This window comes from Zerene cesonia, unplaced genomic scaffold (assembly GCF_012273895.1).
Source record: "Zerene cesonia ecotype Mississippi unplaced genomic scaffold, Zerene_cesonia_1.1 Zces_u001, whole genome shotgun sequence".
In the NCBI taxonomy this organism is placed as follows: domain Eukaryota; kingdom Metazoa; phylum Arthropoda; class Insecta; order Lepidoptera; family Pieridae; genus Zerene; species Zerene cesonia.
In genome coordinates, this window is record NW_024045131.1 from 1,535,217 (window position 1) to 1,557,716 (window position 22,500).

The 22,500-nt window shown below is 33.9% G+C and overlaps 2 protein-coding genes across 2 annotated transcripts in view; both read right to left on the bottom strand.

Moving 5' to 3' along the window:
• LOC119838220 (P protein-like) overlaps positions 1 to 5,807 on the bottom strand; it is a 37,087-nt gene extending 31,280 nt beyond the window's left edge. Inside the window, exon 1 of the mRNA XM_038364071.1 lies at positions 5,790 to 5,807. The gene's annotated coding sequence lies outside the window, so the exon portion shown is untranslated. The remainder of the gene's footprint in view (positions 1 to 5,789) is intronic.
• Positions 5,808 to 19,330: 13,523 nt separating this feature from the next.
• LOC119838071 overlaps positions 19,331 to 22,500 on the bottom strand; it is a 22,251-nt gene continuing 19,081 nt past the window's right edge. Inside the window, exons 15-17 of the mRNA XM_038363880.1 lie at positions 20,625 to 20,744; positions 19,862 to 19,940; positions 19,331 to 19,468 (exon numbers count right to left, since the gene is read on the bottom strand). Of these exons, the coding sequence (XP_038219808.1) occupies positions 19,331 to 19,468; positions 19,862 to 19,940; positions 20,625 to 20,744 (337 nt within the window). The remainder of the gene's footprint in view (positions 19,469 to 19,861; positions 19,941 to 20,624; positions 20,745 to 22,500) is intronic.

Genomic DNA, 22,500 nt, shown 5'->3' on the forward strand with positions numbered 1-22,500 from the left:
TTTTATACCGATATTCCTACGGGATACGGACTTACGCAGCACGCTTACGCGGTTTCAACCGCGGGTCACAGCTAGTATTTTTTTAATTGAGATTCTGTTGTGCATAAAAGATCTATATTCAACTTTTTAAAAATGTTTATTATATATATATTATACTATACACTAATCTGGCTCCGTCCGGATATCAAGATTCCTGTTTTATCCCAAGGGAGCGTTTAAGGGACTTAAAAGTATCCTATCACCCAAGTCAGCCCATACCCTGTGTGTATAGTGAATTTCATTAAAATCCGTTCATTTGTTTCAGCGTGATTGACAGACAAACATCCAAACAAACAAACTATGACATAATATTAGTGTGATAGTGTGATAACATACCTAGGGGAGGTATAATATAACACCACGAATATGCCCGAAGGACTAGACTTGACGGTAATTTAGCCATCATTTAAAACACTACGATTAACGCTATTTAACACCAGCTGTTCTCCGGTGCGGTCCTAATGAATTATCATGGTACAAACTTTCATCCCCTATTTTATCCTCTTGGGGGTTGAATTTATCAAAATCCTTTCTTAGCGGATGCCTACGTTATAACATCTATCTGCATGCCAAATTTCAGCCTGATCCTTCCAGTGATTTGGGCTGTGCGTTTATAGATCTTTATAACAGTCAGTCATTCAGTCAGTCAGTCACCTCTGATTTTTATATATATAGATAGAAAAGGTATGTAAGTTTTTAGTATATCTCTTATTCGAACGTTTTATTTTGTATGTATTTCTTCTAAAAAAAGGCTTTCCTAAAATATTATCAAGAAAAAGTTTTTTGTAAAAAACACTTCACTACATGGTATAAAATAAAGTCGCTTTCTCTGTCCCCATGTCCCTATGTATGCTTAAATCTATAAACTACGCAACGAATTTTGATGGTTTTTTTTTAATAGATAAATTGATTCAAGAGGAAGGTTTATATGTATAATAACATGTATTAATCTACTCCGAATTTAACGCTTATGATGCCGCGGTCAAATGCTTATTCGACTATAAAAATCGAGCACGAATTGGGCCAGTAAGTCCATACAGAAGATCATTGTGAAAAATAATGTTAAAGGCCACAAATGTTTGATAGTTAATCTCTATTTATCAATACCTATCTATCTATATTCCAGTAGATTATAACCTAACGATTACACAATCTTATATCGACTTATATATCTATACAAACTATCTCCTTTCTGTCAGTAAATGTATCAGAAGATAAAGATAATCTAGACATTTAAACAAAAGCAGTGGTGGCTCAGTGGTGAGAACCTCGGACTTCAAAATCGATAAGTTGGGTTTCGAGAGCAGGCGAGCGTACAGGAAATAAATTGATTTATCAATTTATCTGCACATGTGGATAACATCACCACTGCTTAAAATGGTGAAGGAAAACATCGTGAGGAAACCGGCATGCACAAGAATCAAAAAGTTCGACAACATGTGACATCTGCCAACCCAGCGTGGTGGATTAAGGTCTGAACACACCTAGGAGGCCTGTGTCCCAGCAGTGGGAACGTATATGGGCTGATGATGACACATTTAAACGAGGCATCTTGTCTTGTTGGAGTCGTGACTTAGTACATAGTGATTAAATTGTAGACTAAGCGTTAAATGTGAAACTAATTTTAACTATTATATAGTTACAATAGTTGCATAATTGTGAGAAACAGTGTCACGGACGAGTTAGAATAAGTTTTCATACTTTCCGGCGGATTAAGTCGTTATATTTTCTTTTTTTCCGATTTCCCGCGCAACTTTCTCAATTTTTTTTTTTTAATAAAGAAAAAACATTTAGTCGGCTCCACAAACAAAAAACAGTACAATTATAACAACACAATACAACAATAAAAATAAAATCTTATATTTTTATAAAAATTATCCTAATTAGGATTGCGAGAATAAAATATCTCCTTACGTCTACTCTTCTTCTGTACTAGCTGTTCGCCCCGGCTTCGCCCGTGGTACATATATAGCCTGTCACTCAGCGAAGTTGCTTTCTAATGGTGAAAGTATTCTTAAAATCAGTCCAGCAGTTTTTGAGTTTAGCCATTACAAGAATTAATAATTCAATTGAGCGTATTTTTAATTATTTTCAACTATATTTATTTATTAATTTTAATAAGATCTTAGTAAGTCTCAATTGTCATGATAAAAGTAATTTATTTATCATCAATTACATTTATTTGTTTATAAATTGCATCTCAGAAGTATAATTTACACATAATAATTTTGAATAATTGAATATTCTTATACTGTTATTAATTATTGTTACATAACACAGCCAAGCCAGCAAATCCACGTGTTGCAGACGTTTCTTTACCGTATGCGTCACAAGAAAAGATATATTTTAATGGTATATTAATGGATATTTATAACCGAATTAAAAAGTATTCTCAATTTGTATGGTAGTATTTTTTAAACGACTTCCAAAACCGAAAAGGTAGAAGTGAAGTTTCGTATGTATGAATTGTGAACAGATTAAAAATTATCAAATTTTTATCGTACAGGTAAGATTCCTATCTCTTTAATTTAATTGAATATTATTTTATCGCTAGCAGATACCTGTCATAGCGTGCGGCTTCGCATGTTATTATAGAGGAAGTAGAAGGTATATGATGTACTAGCTGTGTCCCGCGGTTTCACCCGCGTAAGTCCGTATCCCGTAGGAATATCGGGACAAAAAGTTGCTTATATGTTATTCCAGTTGTCCAGCTGTCTACGTACCAAATTTCAATGCAAACGGTTAAGTTGTTTTTGAGTGAAAGAGTAACAAACACACACACACATCCTTATAAACTTTCGCATTTATAATATTAGTAGGATGTATGAGGTTTGGGTTGTATGAAGCATGAAACACATATACATAGTCTCTGTGACAGTATTAAGTAAATATATATGTATGTATGCTTAGATCTTTAAAACGACGCAACGGATTAAATGGGGTTTTTTCAATAGATATAGTGATCAAGGGGAAGGTATATATTATACATAAGACCATCAGATAGATGGACCCAAATTGAGAAATTTTAGGTTTGAAACAGTGCTCCGAATTGGTCATATAATGGTCGTAATCGGTCTCTAAGATCGGTCCTGGTCATTTATACAGAAATTTTTACAATGAGTTTAAAATATCGGCGGTTGGGTAGCACAGGGCATGGCGCTTGGGTTTATTGGGTCCCTCTGTGAGGTGTTTGGCGCTCACAAGCTCCATACCTTCGTGGGGGAGCTGGATGGAGCTTTCACTGTTCAACCCTCAGAAACCCTCAGAAGCAGGCCGGTATTGTATTCATCTAAATATAATATAACTCAAAAACTGACTGACATAATGATCTATCAACGCACAGCCCAAATCACTGGACGGATCGGGCTGAAATTTGACATGAAGATAGATGTTATGACGTAGGCATCCGCTAAGCAAGGATTTGAATTCTACCCCCTAGGGGATAAAATAGGGGAATAAAGTTTGTACCATGAAAATTTATTAAGACCTCGCGGGTGAAGCTGCGGGCAACAGCTATTTTACCATATGATTTCATGTAAATTATTTTCTAACAAATTATTTGTTTGTATGCAGACATCCATAATTTAAATTGTTATAAAATAAATATTCATGTGTATTGCACACATGAATATTTATTAAAACAATCATTCATACGTTGTTTAGTTTTTATATAAATTTTTACCTCATTTACTAATACTGTATTATTTCGACACAGCGAACTATCCTATCCTATCCTACTAATCCTACTAATATTATAAATGCAAAAGTTTGTAAGGATGTGTGTGCGTTTGTTGCTCTTTCACGCAAAAACTACTTATCCGATTGCAATGAAATTTGGTATGTAGACAGTTGGACAACTGGAATAAACATATAGGCAACTTTTTATTCCGACATTCCTACTGGATACGGACTTACGCGGGTGAAACCGCGAGGCGCAGCTAGTATTATAAATGCGAAAGTTTGTGAGGATGAATGGGTATATGTATGTTTCTTACTCTTTCACGCAAAAGCTACTGAACCGATGCTTGCAATGAAATCTGATACGTTAGTCTACGTAAATAACATATAGGCAACTTTATATCCCGATATTCCTACGGGATACAGACTTACAGTGAAACCGCGGGGCGTAGCTGGTATTTAACTTAAAGTGATGTACAGTTAGGGTTGCCAACTAGAAAATAAAGAAGTATTATTTGAGTCTGAAAAGAATATAAAACACTGTTTTAGAAAAACAAAGATAATGATAACTTTTTATATATTACACACACAATGAAGTTACATTATCATCCTCTGAGTAAATCGTAAATAATTCAAACTTAAGCATTTATTTATTGAACTAGACTTTGATTAGAAGCGCTATCGGGATATTATTCCATATAGTATATTTACTAGTATAAGTCGATGTCTCCTTTAATACAAGGCGACATCTCTAGCCGTCTCTTTTCCATACTGGATTAAGCACTGCTTAATGACGTCGCGTCCCCCTAGTGTTAACCAAACGGAACCACAGGGGCTCGCGAATGCCCAGTAGTTCCCGAGAACAGCGCGTTCAGACAAACAAAATTTTATATTATTATCAACGGTAAGATTAGGTAGTTTATTGTGGTAAAACTTTCGCAATAGAGATATGTTTGATAAGTGATAAGATAATATTAAAAATTCTGATTTATACATTTTTATTGACGATTTAATATAACATGTATGTATTAAATATTTTAGTACTATTTTAAAAATAATCATTTTCTATGAATCGTCAATATTATCTAAATTCTTTCAAAGTTGGATATATTTCTCGTGATGTCATAAATTATAAATTAAATTATATATTAATCATTAGTGCCATAAATATTATTGTTTCCCTACTAATGTATAATGTATAATTAACTCTATCTGAGATAGATGAGGAGACCCTCATCACGCCTAAAACGATGAACCGATTTGTATGACACAGATATGGTTTGAGAGCCGTGAAAGAGCATATGATAATTGATGTCCCGAAAAATTCACAGGAATTCGAACTATACGGTAAAAACCTTGTGAATAACTAATGGGCTATAAATGTACCACAGCCGAAGCCGGGGCAGACCAGTAGTTAAATATAAAAAAATAGTCACAGTAACTTGGTAACTATCTACCATTAGCCAGAATATTTATTAGGTACTAACTACTTTAACAAAATGATGCAAACCTGTTTTAAAATTAAGGCACGACCGGTGTTCCCTCATAAAAACAACAACAAAGCTAAAACACAGTGTCCTATACATACTTATATAATATAATATGCTTACCATTAGGACTCTTTCGTATAATTTAACTTTGAATGTATGAAAGTACGTTTAAACTTTTGTATTCATTCTAGAATTATAAATGAATTATGTTTATAACATAGGCATTTATAAATTTTAAATATAATTAGAGTTAAAATATAAAATTGTAAAAAAAATCGATTAATGTATCGTTAGCAACGCTTATTAAGACTATAGACCAACGGCTAAAAAATTAACATAAGCAAACAGAACAGCAGAATAATAGCATCACGAAACATTATGAAAATTATTATGCCATTTGAGTATAAATAATTTATTATAAGAACTATCTAGTAATCATTGAGATAAGCTTGGCAAGTGTCCACAATTCTCTATAATTATTTTCGCATTTAAAACACATATACAAACTTTTTGTTTATACACAAATCGTTAACAGAAAAAAAACTACGAATTCACTGCACACTATATTGCTGTCAAAATTACCGCGCGATTTGACAGTTTTTTATTTCGTTTTTTTTTTCTAAATTCAAAGTACGCGCACGTTCGACGCAGTTCGCGCGCTTTATGCGACTAGCCAGCTGACAAATATAAACACGACGCATTTTTATCATACTCCTGTTATCAATAGAATACGAGTTAGAATTAGTACAGAATTAGGCACGGGAGATAATTGTGTTGCACATTAATTTATGTATTCTTGCATCGTTTTATTATGCACAAAACAACAGTATTACTAACGGGAATGCACCAAGAAATCAAAGCTCACTATTTATGCACGTAAGAGAGCAGTGAACCTTCTAGAAAAATATGTCGGACAGTTCCAATTTATTACGGAAAACTACCAATGTAAATTTATATGTAAGACATTATACTAATATGTATATTCATTAAATGTATATGTAGGTACTTATTTTATCAATAGTTGCCTGTTTGATAGGCAATGACATAAAAATGAATTGTTTTTAGAAAAAAACAATTATGTACAATGTGATTTTTTTTTTGGTTTTTTATTTTGAATTTTTAATAGAGATTAATTAAATTAATTAATAATAATCTTTTACGTTTTTTTTTTTATAAAATTGTTGTTCTATTTTCAAATTCGTTTTGATGTGAAAGAAAGACATTATTTGTCTTTTTTCACGTTCGCATTTAGTAAGGACTGATTTTTTTGAAGTTGAACCTGGTTCATCAAAGTTTTAATGCCAAAGAACTATGCAATGGACCATAAGATATTACGTTCAATTTTTCATTACCACGCCTTCCTTAAAATACAATATTATAACCATATACACTTTTTAATTAATTAAATAATAAAGAGTAATTATACTATAGGGACTTTATTATATAGATTATATTACGCTAATGTACATTGCGGCAGTATTTAATTTAGTGCTATAAATCGGTTGGGAATTCGATTCCTGTTGGAGACAAAAAGTAAAAAAATATGCCTAGTTCTATAGAATAAAAAAAAGATAAAATAAGTTTAAGTTGAAAAGTTGCATATATAGTATTCATTTGCTACTTGTATATTTAGCTAAGTTTAGCCCGCGGAAGTCGAACGCTTCGGCACGAATTGGGCCAGCTCGCACCGGGGATGTACCTCACCCCCACAGAAGACCGGCGTGAAATAGCATTCTGCTGTGTTCAGTCCTTTCCTTTATTCCTCTCGCCAATCCTTTCTTAATCGCTTCCCAATTTAAAGTCGGCAATCGATTTGTAGAGTAAGGTCTGCAATGGACCTTATGCCTCTCTAAATATTCATAGGCGGTGGTAGCGTATCCAACCAGCTCCATTGCCGACTGTGACATTAAAAAATAGTAGTAGTAGAATTTACTGTAGGTATTTGGTACGGTGAATTGGGAGCCATATCCCGTATCCCCTTCCCCACACTTCCCAGTCCGTACCTTTATAACGATCGTCGATCCTTTCCTTATCCCTTTACTCCTCAAACGGTGAAAGAATTTTGAAAGGCCCTACTCCTGAGGCGAACTGCCAGCTCTATTGCCCGCTATGGCGTAAAAAATTATAAAAAAAAAAAAACATTTGACACAGAGATAGAATAATCTAAGACAGAGTTCGCAGCGTTACAGTTAGTATAATATAAAACCTTCTTTCAAACCACAAAAAAAAATCATTATACAATTCCATTTTTAAAACCCAAACTGCTCCAAAAAATTAGTCTAATAATTGTCAGTTATTCAGGTCGTGATTACACAGATTCGCGTATTAAGATAATATTTGGATAAAGCGTATGACATGTACAAATAGGTCTGTTTATCTGTCTGACAGTATACACAGACCTCGTGATGGATGGATAGTAAAAACTATGCTCATAAAACTCTCGTGTCGCAGTGTGTTCGCCAATCATGAAGATATTTAGAAATAAAATACTTTTTTAGGGATTTTAAATGCGATTTATTCATTACATTATTTAATCGGATTACTATTATTACGACTATTAAGTCGTACGAAAACACGACGTGTTATGAATAGATCGCGTTTAATATCCGTTCAAAGTATTTAATTTCTAAATGTAGCATACTCACTTAAATCCCTACTAATATTATAAATGCGAAATAACTCTGTCTGTCTGTTACGCTTTCACGCCTAAACCACTGAACCAGTTTTGATGTAATTTGGTATAAAGGTAGAACTGAACTTGGAACTAGAAGGAGTCGAAATAGGGACATGAAAGCGATATAACCGAATTCCAGGCGGGCGATTCCGCGGGCGGAAAGCTAGTCAAATATAAGGAAATGTTGTTTATCTTATATTTAAGCATAGTTCCTATATTATTTTAACACCCTTGTTTTAGCTTAAGCTGTATGTATGTAACCGACTCCTTTAGACTCGATTTTGACCCACTTTAAACCGACGGATTTAATTCAAACTTTATACACATACACTTATCAATTGTCGTTAACAATACAATAATTTCATGAGTTTATCTTATTTTGCTTATTAGGATTTGCTAACGTAAACTCTATATAAGAGTGAATCTTTTATGAATCTATACTAGCTGTGACCCGCGGTTGAAACCGCGTAAGTCCGTATCCCGTAGGTATATCGGTATAAAAAGTGCCTATGTGTTATTTCAGTTGTCCAGCTATCTACGAAGCAAAATAGTATTATTCACCAATAGATGTCAGGAAAAAAAAACACGAATAAAACACGAATATGACATTTTCTAAAAAAAAATCCTAGCTAGATCGATTTATCGCCCCCGGAACTCCCTATATACTAAATTTCATGAAAATCGTTGGAGCCGATTCCGAGATTCCAATTATATATATACAAGAATTGCTCGTTTAAAGATATAAGATTATGTCATTAAATTATACTGTTTAGTTTTTTTATTTATTTTATATTGATTCTATCATTAAAGCATATTGTTTTAATGTTTAAACTATATCAGCTATAGCTCGCGGCTTCGCACGCAAATTCGGAGTAGTTAAATAGATGTTAATCCTACAAATACTATAAATGCGAAAGTTTGTAAGGATGTGTGTCTGTTTGTTGCTCTTTCACGCAAAGAATGCTGAACCGATTGCAATGAAATTTGGTACGTTGACGGCTGGACAACTGGAATGACATATAGGCAACTTTTTATCCCGATATTTCTACGGGATACAGACTTACGCGGGTGAAACTGCGTGGCGCAGCTAGTATATTCACGCTTGGCCAATTAATGAGTCATCCATAAACAACAAACTTAATTGATGCTTTTTAAAGATTAACCTATAATTAAGAAACACATTAATAACATAATTAGATCTATTAAAAATTAAATTCTTATCGCAGCATGTTTATCTAATTTATTTGTTTTTTTTTAAATCAATAACATTAAACAAGTAATTATGTCTTTAGGTTTTTTTAATTTTATAAATTAATGACTTTAACGGTTTTAAAGTCGATTAATTCGTTACAAGCTGTTCGCCCCGGCTTCGCCCGTGGTACATGTAGTCTATGGCACTCAGTGATGTTGCAGCTTTCTAATGGTAAAAGAATTTTTGAAATCGGTTCAGTAGTTTTTATATGAAATCGTTACAGACATACAGATATACTTAAGTTTCCTCTTAATAATATTAGTGTAGATATTACTAGCATTTGCGCGCGGCTTCGCACGCGTAAAATTCGGAGTAGTTTAATAGATGTTATTATACATATAAACCTTCATCTTTAAGCAATCTATCTATTAAACCTATCAAAATGCGTTGCGTAGTTTTAAAGATTTAAGCATACACACGGACAGAGGGACAGAGAAAGCGACTTTGTTTTATATTTGTACTAGCTTTTCGCCCGCGGCTTCTCCCGCATAGAATTCGCTTATATCGCGCGACATGGTGAGGAGTATTTTCTTCGCATTAAAAAGTATGGTTTGTTCTTTCCCACGTTTAGCTCCACCTTCATACCAAGTTTCATCAAAATCGGTTTGACAATAACGAACTTTCATACAAACTTTCATCCCCTCTTTCAACCCTTGTTTCGACAGACAGACAGAGTTACTTTCGCATTTATAATATTAGTAGGGATGTAGTTATTTACCCTGACTTTGGACTGTAATGTATGACGCAGCCTCCCCGTAACCACACTCGCTGTGAAGTATTCGAATATTCGGGATAAATAATACTAACCTACTAATATCAAAATGCGAAAGTTTGTAAGCATGTGTGTGTGTTTGTTGCTCTTTCACGCAAAAACTACTGAACCGATTGCAATGAAATTTAGTACGTAGACAGCTGGACAACTGGAATAACATATAGGCAACTTTTTACCTCGATATTCCTACAGGATACAGACTTACGCGGGTGAAACCGCGGGGCGCAGCTAGTTAGATAATACATATGAATTAATTGCGTATCAAATCGGTAAAATGGATGTAGTATATACGTATTACACTTAATAAAAAACAAATGGAAATGTTATTCAGAAAGATAGATAGATAGATAATTAATGCACAGAAAAATTTACAGAAAAACGATAAAACATAAATAATAAAGGGAAAATAGATAATTAACGCACGCAAGATAATTAACAAAAAGACAAATGGCGGACTTATCGGTAGGTAGCAATCTCTTCCAAACTACTTACTATTCGCCTGCTGTTTCCTATTCGCAATAACAACTTCGAAACGTACGAACAACGTAAAATAAAAATAAAACAAACAAATTAAAATGAAATTTACAATTTCAGTGTTTAACTGATTATTTAAAATAACAAACGATAACATAACATTATTTTAATGTTTGTTTGTGTTTGTTCATGTCATATATAGAACAAATAAATTTATATTAGCTAATGGATGAATGGTTAAGAAAGTGTCGTTTAATATAACGTAATTCCGTACATTAATAATTGGTGTTATAAAATGTCGATGCCTATATGTCGTATCGTTGCACTGAAATGGATGAACCGATTTCGATGTAGTTTCTTTCATTTGAAAGGTAGTTTCTGAGCGGTTGTTCTTAGTTGTGGTTGATGAAAGTATGTCAAAAATGGCGGCAGATTAAATATCCTTTTACAACTTTCAATATGGGTATCAAATAAAAGGGCTTGACTTGTAAAATACTATAGACTACGCGTTCCATCGATACAATATTGTAATCATTGAAATAATGTTTCGTATTGGTTGTGATGGTTCTTAATCATCTCAATAGATGGCGTGGGGTGCCCCTTAGGCACATGAAACCGAAAGAGTAGAAGAAATTCGATTACTGTGGCAGGATCACGGGTGGCCGAGAGGCTAGGAGTTGCTACGGTTAGGCAAGAAACGCAGGTTCGAATCCTGCCTCGTAATCAACTTATTTCTATTCTTTCTAAATTTCTCATTTATAAAGCATTTCAATGCTATAAAACTAAAAATTAAAATTACTATAGACTACGTCAAATTTCTCATGCAAGATAACCGACAGCACAAAATGTGGTCGGGGGTTTTTAAAATATAATTTAATGCTTTTAGTTATTTCTGTATAATTATTAAATAAATATGCTTAAAACGGTGAAGGAAAACATCGTGAGGAAACCGGCATGTCCGAGAATCAAAAGTTCGACGACATGTGACATCTGCCAACCCGCACTTGGCCAGCGTGGTGGATTATGGCCTGAACCCTCATAGGAGGCCTGTGTCCCAGCAGTGGGATGATGATGATGATGATGATGGTGATGTAAATATTAAAAAAACTGCACTTCGTAACTATAAATTTTAAATCAAACTTTTATATCAACTTGAATTTAACAGAACATAGTAATTGCATATTTATACTATCCTTGCTCCTATATACATTAATTTCTTATCTATATATTTATACACTTTCTACCTTTCCAAAATTTATATTTCCTGTACCCAAAGGTTGCCTGGAAGAAATCGCTTCAAAGCGATAAGGCCGCCAAATTGTACAATAGATATTGTTTATTGGTTTTGTTCACTGTATGTGTATTGTACAATAAAGTGTAAATAAATAAATAAATAATTTCAGGTTTTGTAAAGTTATAATTTAAATGCGAAAGTTCAAATATTTAAATGTTTATTAATAAACCCACTTTCGCCCGCGGCTTTGAACGCATTAAATTTGTATAAGTTTAATAGATGTTATTATACATATTAACCTTCCTCTTGGATTACTCTATCTATTAGAAAACCCCTCCAAAATCCGTTGCGCAGTTTTAAAGATTTACGCATACATAGGGACAGAGTAAGCTACTTTGTTTTATACTATGTAGTGATTACGCCAGAACTACGAATTAGATGAATTTTGAATGAAACTTTGAGTTACAGAATTATTAGATTTTATGATTATATAAAAAGTTATATTTAAAGCTGGTGCTTCTCATGTGGTTCTATTTAAAATTGGTCTAGTTCGTTGTTAGAACGATAATTTTTTCTTAAGAATGAGCTGCTCGCTTCTAGATAGAAGAAATGGACTGAGAAGGGTGCGGAAAGGGAAACGGGCCCACGTCATTATAGGTTTGTATAGTTTCAATATATGTACTACTAGCTGCGCCCCGCGGTTTCACCCGCGTAAGTCGGTATCCCGTAGGAATATCCGGATAAAAAGTTGCCTATATGTTATTCCAGTTGTCCAGCTGTCTACGTACCAAATTTCATTGCAATCGGTTCAGTAGTTTTTGCGTGAAAGAGCAACAAACACACACACATCCTTACAAACTTTCGCATTCATAATAATATGTATGTACTATTACAATATAATATAATGAGAATAAATATATTTCTTTCTTTCTTTCAACGTACTAACTTGATTGCTAATTTAAATGTGTAGGCGCAGTAATTCTATCCCTGTTTTTGTATGTCTGCTACTCTGTAATACCTATTACCGTGTCATCTCAAAGCACTACACAATCCAGGGGATAGGTAGATAACCTATATAGTTCTGTCTTTTTCCCACACTGTAATTAGTACTGCTAAAAAATAAATTCGCGGTAGCCCTGACAGTAAAGCACTCTTTATACCACAAAATTAATTGACGGATTGGAATGGAAATTTACGACAGTCGTTCCCTGTTTTACATTAGTATACAATGCGTTTTCCTTGTCCATCAGGTTGTCTGGAAGAGATCGCTGCTTAAGCGATAAGACCGCCTGTTGTGCTCTTCATACTGCTGATTTTATTTATTTCCTGTTTGTACTCTTTTTGTAAAGGTGCACAATAAAGAGTTTTTGATTGATTGATTGATTGACAGTCGATAAAAATAAGTGGATGGAACACAGAATCATGCCACTATTTCACGCCAGTATTCCGTGGGGGTGTGGTTCCCCGGAGCAAGCTGGCCCAATTCGAATCCCACAATAAATTTATACATATATCTAATATCTATATATATAAAATTCTCGTGTCACAGTTTTCGTTGCCATACTCCTCCGAAACGGCTTGACCGATTCCTCTGAAATTTGGTAAGCATATTGGGTAGGTCTGAGAATCGGCCAACATCTATTTTTTATCCCGATATTCCTACGGGATACGGACTTACGCGGGTGAAACCGCGGGGCGCAGCTAGTTGAATTATATATTTGCACCTTATTATCTTTAGAGGTTGACTCGAGCTCTCCGTAACATTTTGTCTGTTTAATATTTACTCTATTTATCAAAAAAGATTATCTAAATGACAGAAAAGCGTACAGATATAACATTATTCACGGTCGGTGTTATTCAAGCAGTATTATATTATCTGTGGAATAAAAACATCAGTCGAGTGCAATTTGGTGTCTCACACTTAGGGTTCCGTACATAAAACTAGAGTAGCTAAGAAGAGCTGCAAAGAATAGTAACCCAAATCATGCGTATGTTATAGTGACATGGAAACATCATCATCTGTGAAAACGTCAACTGTCGAACTATAACGGTTCATGTGATACAGCCTGGTGATAGGCGGACGGACAGATGGAGAAACAGACATACGGACAGCGAAGACTTGGTAATAGTGTTCCGTGGAGTACAGAACCCCACAAATAGAGAGAAGAGAGGAAGAAATAACATAAGGATACGCTTATTTAGTACTAGATTAAGAAACAATTGTTTTTATTTTCTTTCCATATAAAATAGATTTCTCGTAAAAACGCGAAGCGGCATTTTAAATTAAACTCTAACAGTATGTCGAATATAAAATACATTATAGATAGAAGAAATTAAATCGAATATTTACCTAGTAAAGACCTGTGTCTTTACTATTATTACTCTCTCTGTAGAGAGCCAGTTTTTAGTCCTGATGAAATCCCTGATAAAAAAGTGAAGTCCCGTGTCCCCTAGTGGGGTATGGGACAGATGATATACATCTGTTTCACTGATCGATTTTCTTTATGAAATCCCTGATAGAAACTGTTAAATACATTTTTCTACGCATCATCATCATCATCATCAGCCTATATATGTTCCCACTGCTGGGACACAGACCACCTATGAGGGTTCTGGTGTCTACGCATACTCTAACATAATTCGTCATTACAACTGATACATAAGTTAAATGAATATATAACAAAAATGCTTACATGACATCTATCCCAGAGAATCGTAACTCAGTCTTCATAGATTGTCGCCATCTTTTCCTCTTGTCATTAAAACTTTTATACAATGGCCCTTGAAACTTTGCAATAACCGAAGATTTTCTTATCACGCATATCGAGTTGCGTAATTCTTTATTAAATGCGCAATCTTCTGTTTTAGCAGAATTGTTAGAATTAATTGCTTCTCTTTTTTTATCATCACCTCCATTATGTTTCGTCGTTTCGTCATCAATATCTTCGTTTGAACAGAACGCTCTGTTGATGATGCCTTGACTTGTCGCCATTTCTGAAATATTTTTAGACAATTTATGTTGTAGTTAGTCTATATGCATCCATGCTAATATTGTAATTTTGTCTGTCTGTCTATCTCTTCTTCACGCCTACCACTGAATCACAAATACACAGTCGATTTGCAAGAAATGTGGAGATAGTAAGAGACCTTAGAAGGGACATAAAGATTTAACTTGTCTTTTAAAATTTTGAGTCACGAATGCTATAGCTGAATTTTTTTCCATATAAGTTGTAATTAATTAATTATCTTCAAAAGCAAATAAAATTCTATGATTATGGCATTATTTTGAGTTAAAACAATTCAGGGAGATACGATTTTAATGTATTTTCTAATTTACAAACATCTTAGAAGAATATTAAAATTCAAAAGTATCTCTGTTCCTGTCTCTCAGTCTGTCTGTCTCTATCCGTGATGCTTTAACCATTAAAAAGATTTCAATGATAATTGGCACAAAGATAGTTTAAGACTAGACTCTATAGGATGACAACTCGACGATATAGGATAGGTTTTATCCCGCAATTCTGACGGGAAAGGGTTTCATTCGGCTAAATCCTCGAATTTTTTGGCGAAGCCGCGGGTGGAAATATGTATGTTATTATTTAAGTTATTTTAGTAATATATGTATACAATTTGTACTTAAGTATAAATACATAAATCAATAAATTTGTGAGAATTTATAGTGCCCTAAAGAAATTTAGCCATATATACTCTAGTCTCAATCGCTATTTTCCACGCGTTATTAATCAATTCCAATTTAACTTAATTCTAATAAAACAATTTAGTTCCTAAACCGTTATTTATGTCATGTGGTATTAGTCTATAGGTAGTTTTAGCACTTGCACGAGCGTTAATTTATGTTTTTATATATTTTTTATTATATTAGTGTAAATACTGTTGGATTTCCTAAATAAATAGATAAACCCCATAAAACTATCAACCACATACCTGTAAATGCTCACAAAACAAAAATTAAATTACGAAAAACAAAATGGCATCTGTATTCGCTCACACACAATAGCCATTTAACTGCCACGGTTTATATAAATTTAACGATTGTTTAACCAATGCGTTTCATATTGTTATACAAAATTTAGCCTCGTACGACTCATGTTAATTTAAAATATAATTTATTTTTTATATCGTTTCCTTATAATGATGAATAAATTAATGAAATTAAATTGATCATTGATCATGATTAAATGTGACAGTTTTCACGATCAGACAACTAAGAAAATTGGTGAATTTCTCATAGTTCACTTGATATAACCACGACTCCCGGAGCCGTGGGTTATATGAGATCCTACAGACTAAAACCCTATTGTCTTCCTTCTAGCTGCTTAAGTGAAGGGGTCACTAGTGCTTGTTGATACCCGTCTTCGACTCAGTCCTATATAAATTGCACAAACGATAGTAGAATAGAATCTCACTCGTCGATCCTATCTTAATCGCTTCCAATAAAGTCGGCTATCCAATTGTAGAGACGTTAGTTCTGCATTCGACCATACGCCTCTCCAAATGTTCATGGGCGGTGGTAGCGCTTACCATCAGGCGACCAGCTCCATTGCCGAAGATGATATAAAAAAACAGCAAAATTATCTCACTTGCTCTACAGAGTTTACGCAAGGCAATTATTCAATTGCGAGAGATAAACAGAGAAAGATAATAAGATATGTGGTAGTCGAGCACGCTTCGGCACGAATTGGGCCAGCTCGCACCGGGGAAGTACCACACCCCCACAGAAGACCGGCGTGAAATAGCATTCTGCTGTGTTTCGTTCGGTGAGTGGGGGAGCCGGAGGCCCATATCCTTTTCCTTCCCCTTCCCAGTCCTTTCCTCTATTCCTCTCGCCAATCCTTTCTTAATCCCTTCCCAATTTAAAGTCGGCAATCCATTTGTAAAGGCTTAAGGTCTGCGATGGACCCAATACCTCTCTAAATGTTCATGGGCGGTGGTAGCGCTTACCATCAGGCGTCCCACCAGCTCCATTGCCGATTGTGATATAAAAAAAAAAAAAAAAAAAAAAAAGCTAATCTCATGAAATTATTGTACTGTCACCAATCTTAGTACAAAGTTACAATTTACAATGAGTACTTAAGTTACAGACAAGTAAGAGTAATTAAGTTACGGAGTACAAAGTTTCATTAACCCGTCTAAAGTAGATCAAAATCCAATCTAAAGGAGTCGGTTACATAAACATACAGAAATATCCAGTAGCTAATAAAAGCATGTTTGAAGGTGCGTAGTCTAGAATATTCGATAAAAATACTTTGTTATAGTATAATAATTTGCATAATCGATACAATAGTATTAAAATCGTTAAAAACATTCATAAAAATACACTTTTCTCTGTATGATATCATGTAGATATTATTATTTCATATCACCAAAGCAAACAGTGTCAGAATAATCAAACGATACGAAGGTCGAATGATGGTAAGAGATTTACTGGTATTACCTGCAATAGAAATTTTTGAGGTAAGCGTAAGATTTTTTTTAAGGAAAATGTAAGATTATATGGTGGTGCGTAAAGAATGAATTTCTAAGGAAAGGAATGAATTTCTAAGGGTCAGAAAAAGGTAACGCAGGAGGGTAACAAATAATCGGGTATCCCGAAGTTTCCTCATTATAATGATTATACAGACAAACTGACAAATGAAATGTGTGGTATCAGTTTATTTATTTATTATTTTCTTATTCAAATATGGCCAGTGGAAGTTCGAATATTAAGAAATTCGTTAAAATTGTATCGAAAAGATAGGATAAAACAGGCGAAAAGAAAAATTAATACACATACATATTAAAAAACTATGAATAAAATTAAGAACTAATTATATGATAAAAGAAAAGAACCTTGATAGTTAATTGGTATTATTATAATGTAATGGTAATATATTGCTAATTTGTCTAGTAGCAAACTAGCTTTCGCCCGCGGCTTCGCATGCGTTAATTTTCGGAGTAGTTTAATATATGGTATTACATATAAACCTGTCTCTTGAATCCCTCTATCTATTAAAAATCCCGATCGAAATCCGTTGTGTAGATTTAAAGATCTAAGCATACGTATATACGTAGGGAAAGACGAGGGACGCGCCTTGCTGTATACTATGTTAACAAATGAAACATGTAGGTATGGAGTTTATGAGTTTATGGCGTATTGCTGTGGGGATCCTGGTGCCATTGGAGATCCCGGGATCCCTGCTATTATGCTTTGAGTTTGGCCGCTGAGGAGGTTTCAGTGGGTGGAAATTCCACATGCTCTACTCTTCCCCCAAAATTGGAGTATCTTTTGAAGATTTTCTCCTCGTTAAAGAAAAAAGATATGGAGTTTATGACATTAATATTTTTGCTTCCATTTACATACCTGATCGTTTTATTACCATATTTAATGACATCCACGTGGAATTGTTTGATTAATACCAAGTAATATCAATTTATGGAAGTTTCCTTTATTTCACTGATAAAAATATATGCGAGACTTTCTTTTTAAACGTATTGAACAGAAAAATTCTTTTTGTGATATCGCAGTTATGCTGAAAATTTACTTTTTTCAGACATCCATAAGTGCAGGCTGCGTGTCGACGATGTCACGCGGGAATCTCTTGTTTTGATGTACTTTTTTAATAAATCGAACTAATAGCATAGTTTTATATTATTTGAGACCTTATCTTACTTATCATATCCAACACCCATTTCAAAATTTTGAGAATAAAAATAAAATAATCTAATACACAAATAGCATGGCACATGTGCACGTTAACTTTGTGTGATTCATAGGTTTGAAATTGTTATAAGATACTAGCAAACAATCGGCGAACTCCGTTTCGCCAATTTCCTTTGCCCTATAAACCTCACGGAGCCCGAGACCTTTCCAACGAATGCAAAACCGTGGAAATCGGTTCTTGCGTTCTGGAGTTATAGCGTCATTAAATGTGGAAAAAATAAGTCATTTTTATATAGTAGATTAGAATTCGAAACATAGAAGCTATACAGATCACGTTGTCAACACTACCGAAGTAAATATAAAATAACAGGATTTTTAAAGATTGATTGATGATTGATTTTGATCGATAATACATTTTATGACAATGTCCTATACATTTTTTAGCATTTAAAAGTAGATCCTTTGTGAATATCTTAAGCTAAGTAATATAGCGAGGGGGTGCCACAAGGTACCGTCTCGGAGCCGATGCTGTTTCCACTATATACATTTGATACTGCTTAAGTAATTTATTATTCTTAGTGTAATTACCGATGACCTTGTTTAGAAGATTATTTACTTAATGTAAATGAAAATAAAAGAGTTCAGTTCAGAGTTTAATTCAAAGTTAATATCAACATGTACACTTACTACAGTCTAACATAACATACAAATAAAATCTATTGTTGTATATCTGTTAAATGTAATAATAAATAAATAAATCAGAATATTGCGATTCACAATTAATCAGACATTAATAAAACTTAATTTGTCTTTTTTGTTTTTATAATAAGATCGTTAAAAGTACATCCATTGATTAAAATAAGTATTATATATATTTAAATTGTTTTACTAATAAATTCACAAAATTCATGATTCGACTAGCTGTTAGTTAGACCCAGTTTCTGAAATCGAAACTAATATAGTAACAAACTCTTAGTATACATGTTATGCGTTGACTTCTTGAGTACCACGCAGGTGAAGCCGCGGTCTCAAACTAGTTCATTAAAATTTTCAATTTTATGATTTTTCTTTCTCCTTCTTCTTTTCCATTTTCTCATAAAACGCGGCTCTCACTTGATTCATTACCTCGTACTTCTGCCTCTTCGTGGCCAAGGGTGAGTTGGTGATGAAGAAATTGACATATTCTTGGTAATCCTGAAAGAGAGGCTATTTAGTATTTTCCAACTTGTATAAATTATGTTTCTTGGTCTGTATTTAGATCAACGTAGTTATTTGACGCCAATGGTTTCTGACTACGCTAGAAAATTTTAAATAAAATACGTGAGATGATCATAGTCAAGGGAAGGCTCGTTCCCGTACCCTTTCTGAGATGTCGAACTATAACTATACAAAAATTCTTCTAAATCGGTGCAATGGATTAGGCAAGAAAAAAGACATAGACAAACAGAGTAATTTCGCTCTATTTTCTATGTTAGTACCCATGTATTTTTTTTAACACAGTGTTTTATTTTTATGTTACAGACGTTCCAGTGGTATTCCCGTACAAACATACATTACAATTTCTCTTTAGAATAAAAACAAACTAACTGCCTCGCTTGTAGCTTCGACACCCATTTCTATCAAAGGTCCTAAAAACTCAGCAGCTGACAGCGGTGTGACATTCAATCTGTTGAGATGAAATAATTATTTTTAACATAAAAAGTAAACTTATAAATTATCACAATTAAACAAAAATTAAATGAGATCAAACGGGATGCATCAGTTTTATATAAAAAAGGATCTAGGAAATTTCTTTCTTATCTCTTTCTTTTTTTATCTTTAAAGATTTTTACCTACAAGTGTATACAATGAGCAGGGATGGGACTGGCTCTTTTAACACTGGTTATACCTAGCAAGAGAGTCAGAGCCTCTCAATGAAATTCTACATTTATAAAGATTTATTTTGTTTTTTTTTATTCACTTCATAAAATGTTTCTAATGTAGCGACACATTTCTGAATCGCGCTAGCGAAATGTTCTAGCTACAGAGTATATATACAACTTTCCAACATCATTCAATCGGGTCCGACAAGGGGGGACGCCCTTGAGCGTGTCGCTACCAGGGTGAACCCTCAGTTCACCCACGCGCCCGTGCTAAGATGCAGTAGCCCTTCAGGCTAGCATCCAGAATCACCACAAAACAAAAAAAAAACATTCAATCGGGGCCTTACCGGCCGGCCAGTCGTGTAGACTCGTCGAGGATCCTTCCTTATTCGGTGAAGGAATTCCACCTTCCTTCCTCCACAGTAGCGACTCCGACGCGACGTGACCGTGACCACTATTGTTTTTAAATATGAATGCCATAAATTTACCTAACAACCCTTTCCGCATTCATCACTTTGTCAAACAGTTCTGTGATCAAACCGAAGCCGTAGCCTTGCAACACCTGCGCAAGGGCTTGCACACAGTAATCTCTTGGCATACTGCGAATTCTGTTAAAAAATGTATTGATTCATAAATGAAAACTGATTAAAAAATTAGACACGAGAAGAATTAAACTCATGGCCAAGAGATCACATGGCTTTTCACCTTTCAAATAAAAAAAGTATTTTCATGAACATCGGTTCTCTTAGTAAAGAGTTATGAGGTAACAAACACAAGAACATACAGTCGAATTGATAACTTCTTCCTTTTTGAAATCGAATAAACATTCAATCAGGTTAGTCTTCTATGACTGTTTCTTCGTTTATTTGAAAGCTGGTAACATTTAAATTTCGTCTAATTCAGGCAATATAAAGGGTGGGGGAGGGGCTTAGCCTTTTATAAAATTAATAATTTGTTTAAAAAATAATACCTTTGAAATTTTTCATAGAAGAACATTCGTAAACTGTTATAGTCCGTTCTAGGAACCAGGATAACCTCATTAAATATCGAAACCATTGGTTTCGCTTGAGCAGACATTGGGTTGGAGCACGTTGCTAAAAATAACAAAAATGTAATCCATACAAATATTGAGAAATTTTGATTTCTCATAAAGCATTTCAATGCTATAAAACTAAAAATTAAATTCATATAAATATTATTAAAAGGTAAAGATTGTGATTTTGAAATGAAACGAATTTAATATTAAGTTTTATAGCATTCAAATTTATCAACGTGCATCTATAACAATAACTCAAAGGTGACTGACTGACATAGTGATCTATCAACGCACAGCCCAAACCACTGGACGGATCGGGCTGAAATTTGGCATGTAGATAGATGTTATGACGTAAGCACCCGGTAAGAAGAAGGATTTTGATAAATTCTACCCCCAAGGGAATAAAATAGGGGATGAAAGGTTGTCATGTGATGAAGTCATGAATTTTTATTAAGACCGCACGGGCAAAGCTGGAAATTTTTTATCACGAGATAATAGATGAAAATTGTTACGGTTTGGCAAAAAGACACGGATTAGAATCCCGCCACGTAATCAAATTTATTACATTATAATAACAATTATCATTAACCAGTTTCTTATTTTAAATTTAAAACTATTAATTAAGGGCAACTCTCTTATACTTTTTGCTAAATTATTAAACATATTAATTGCCATGATATATGCATTATATGCATCATGGCATCGCGCGCAAATCGCGATTCCAAAGAGTACATATAAGCATATAGGCAAAGCTCATAAAATTGTGTAAAAAACATCACAAGTTACAAATAGTAAATACACACCTATAAATATAATTTTATCATCTGGCGACATTTGCTTGAGAAGCTTAGTAAGAGGCGCTTTTAAAGTTTTCGCTTGCAAATATTTATCCTCTGGAGCAACCTAAGAGTTGATAAAATAACAAGAAAAAGATAAATTATTGATTAGAAAAGCTAACAGCTAGGTGGCTCGCTAGGCTCTAGGCGCCAAGCAAGTCGCTTATCTGTACGGCCGTAGTCTTCTAGTTGCAAGTTATAATGTTATATCAGCCAATAAAATATCATTAAATAAGTCTTAAATAATATTATTTATTTTTTATCTACGTAAGTTAACAATTATTTACACCAACACAGAATAGAATAAAGTGTTAAATAAATAAATAAATAAATACAAAATATAACAAACAAATTAACCTCCATAAGTCCAATAATTAATTAATTAATGTAGCCATGCCGCATACTTAAAAAGGTGATTATAGTTATAAACCTTTTTACAAAATACTCTCTCAATGTTTCTCATATAAATGACAGCTGGCTGGAAGACTCTTG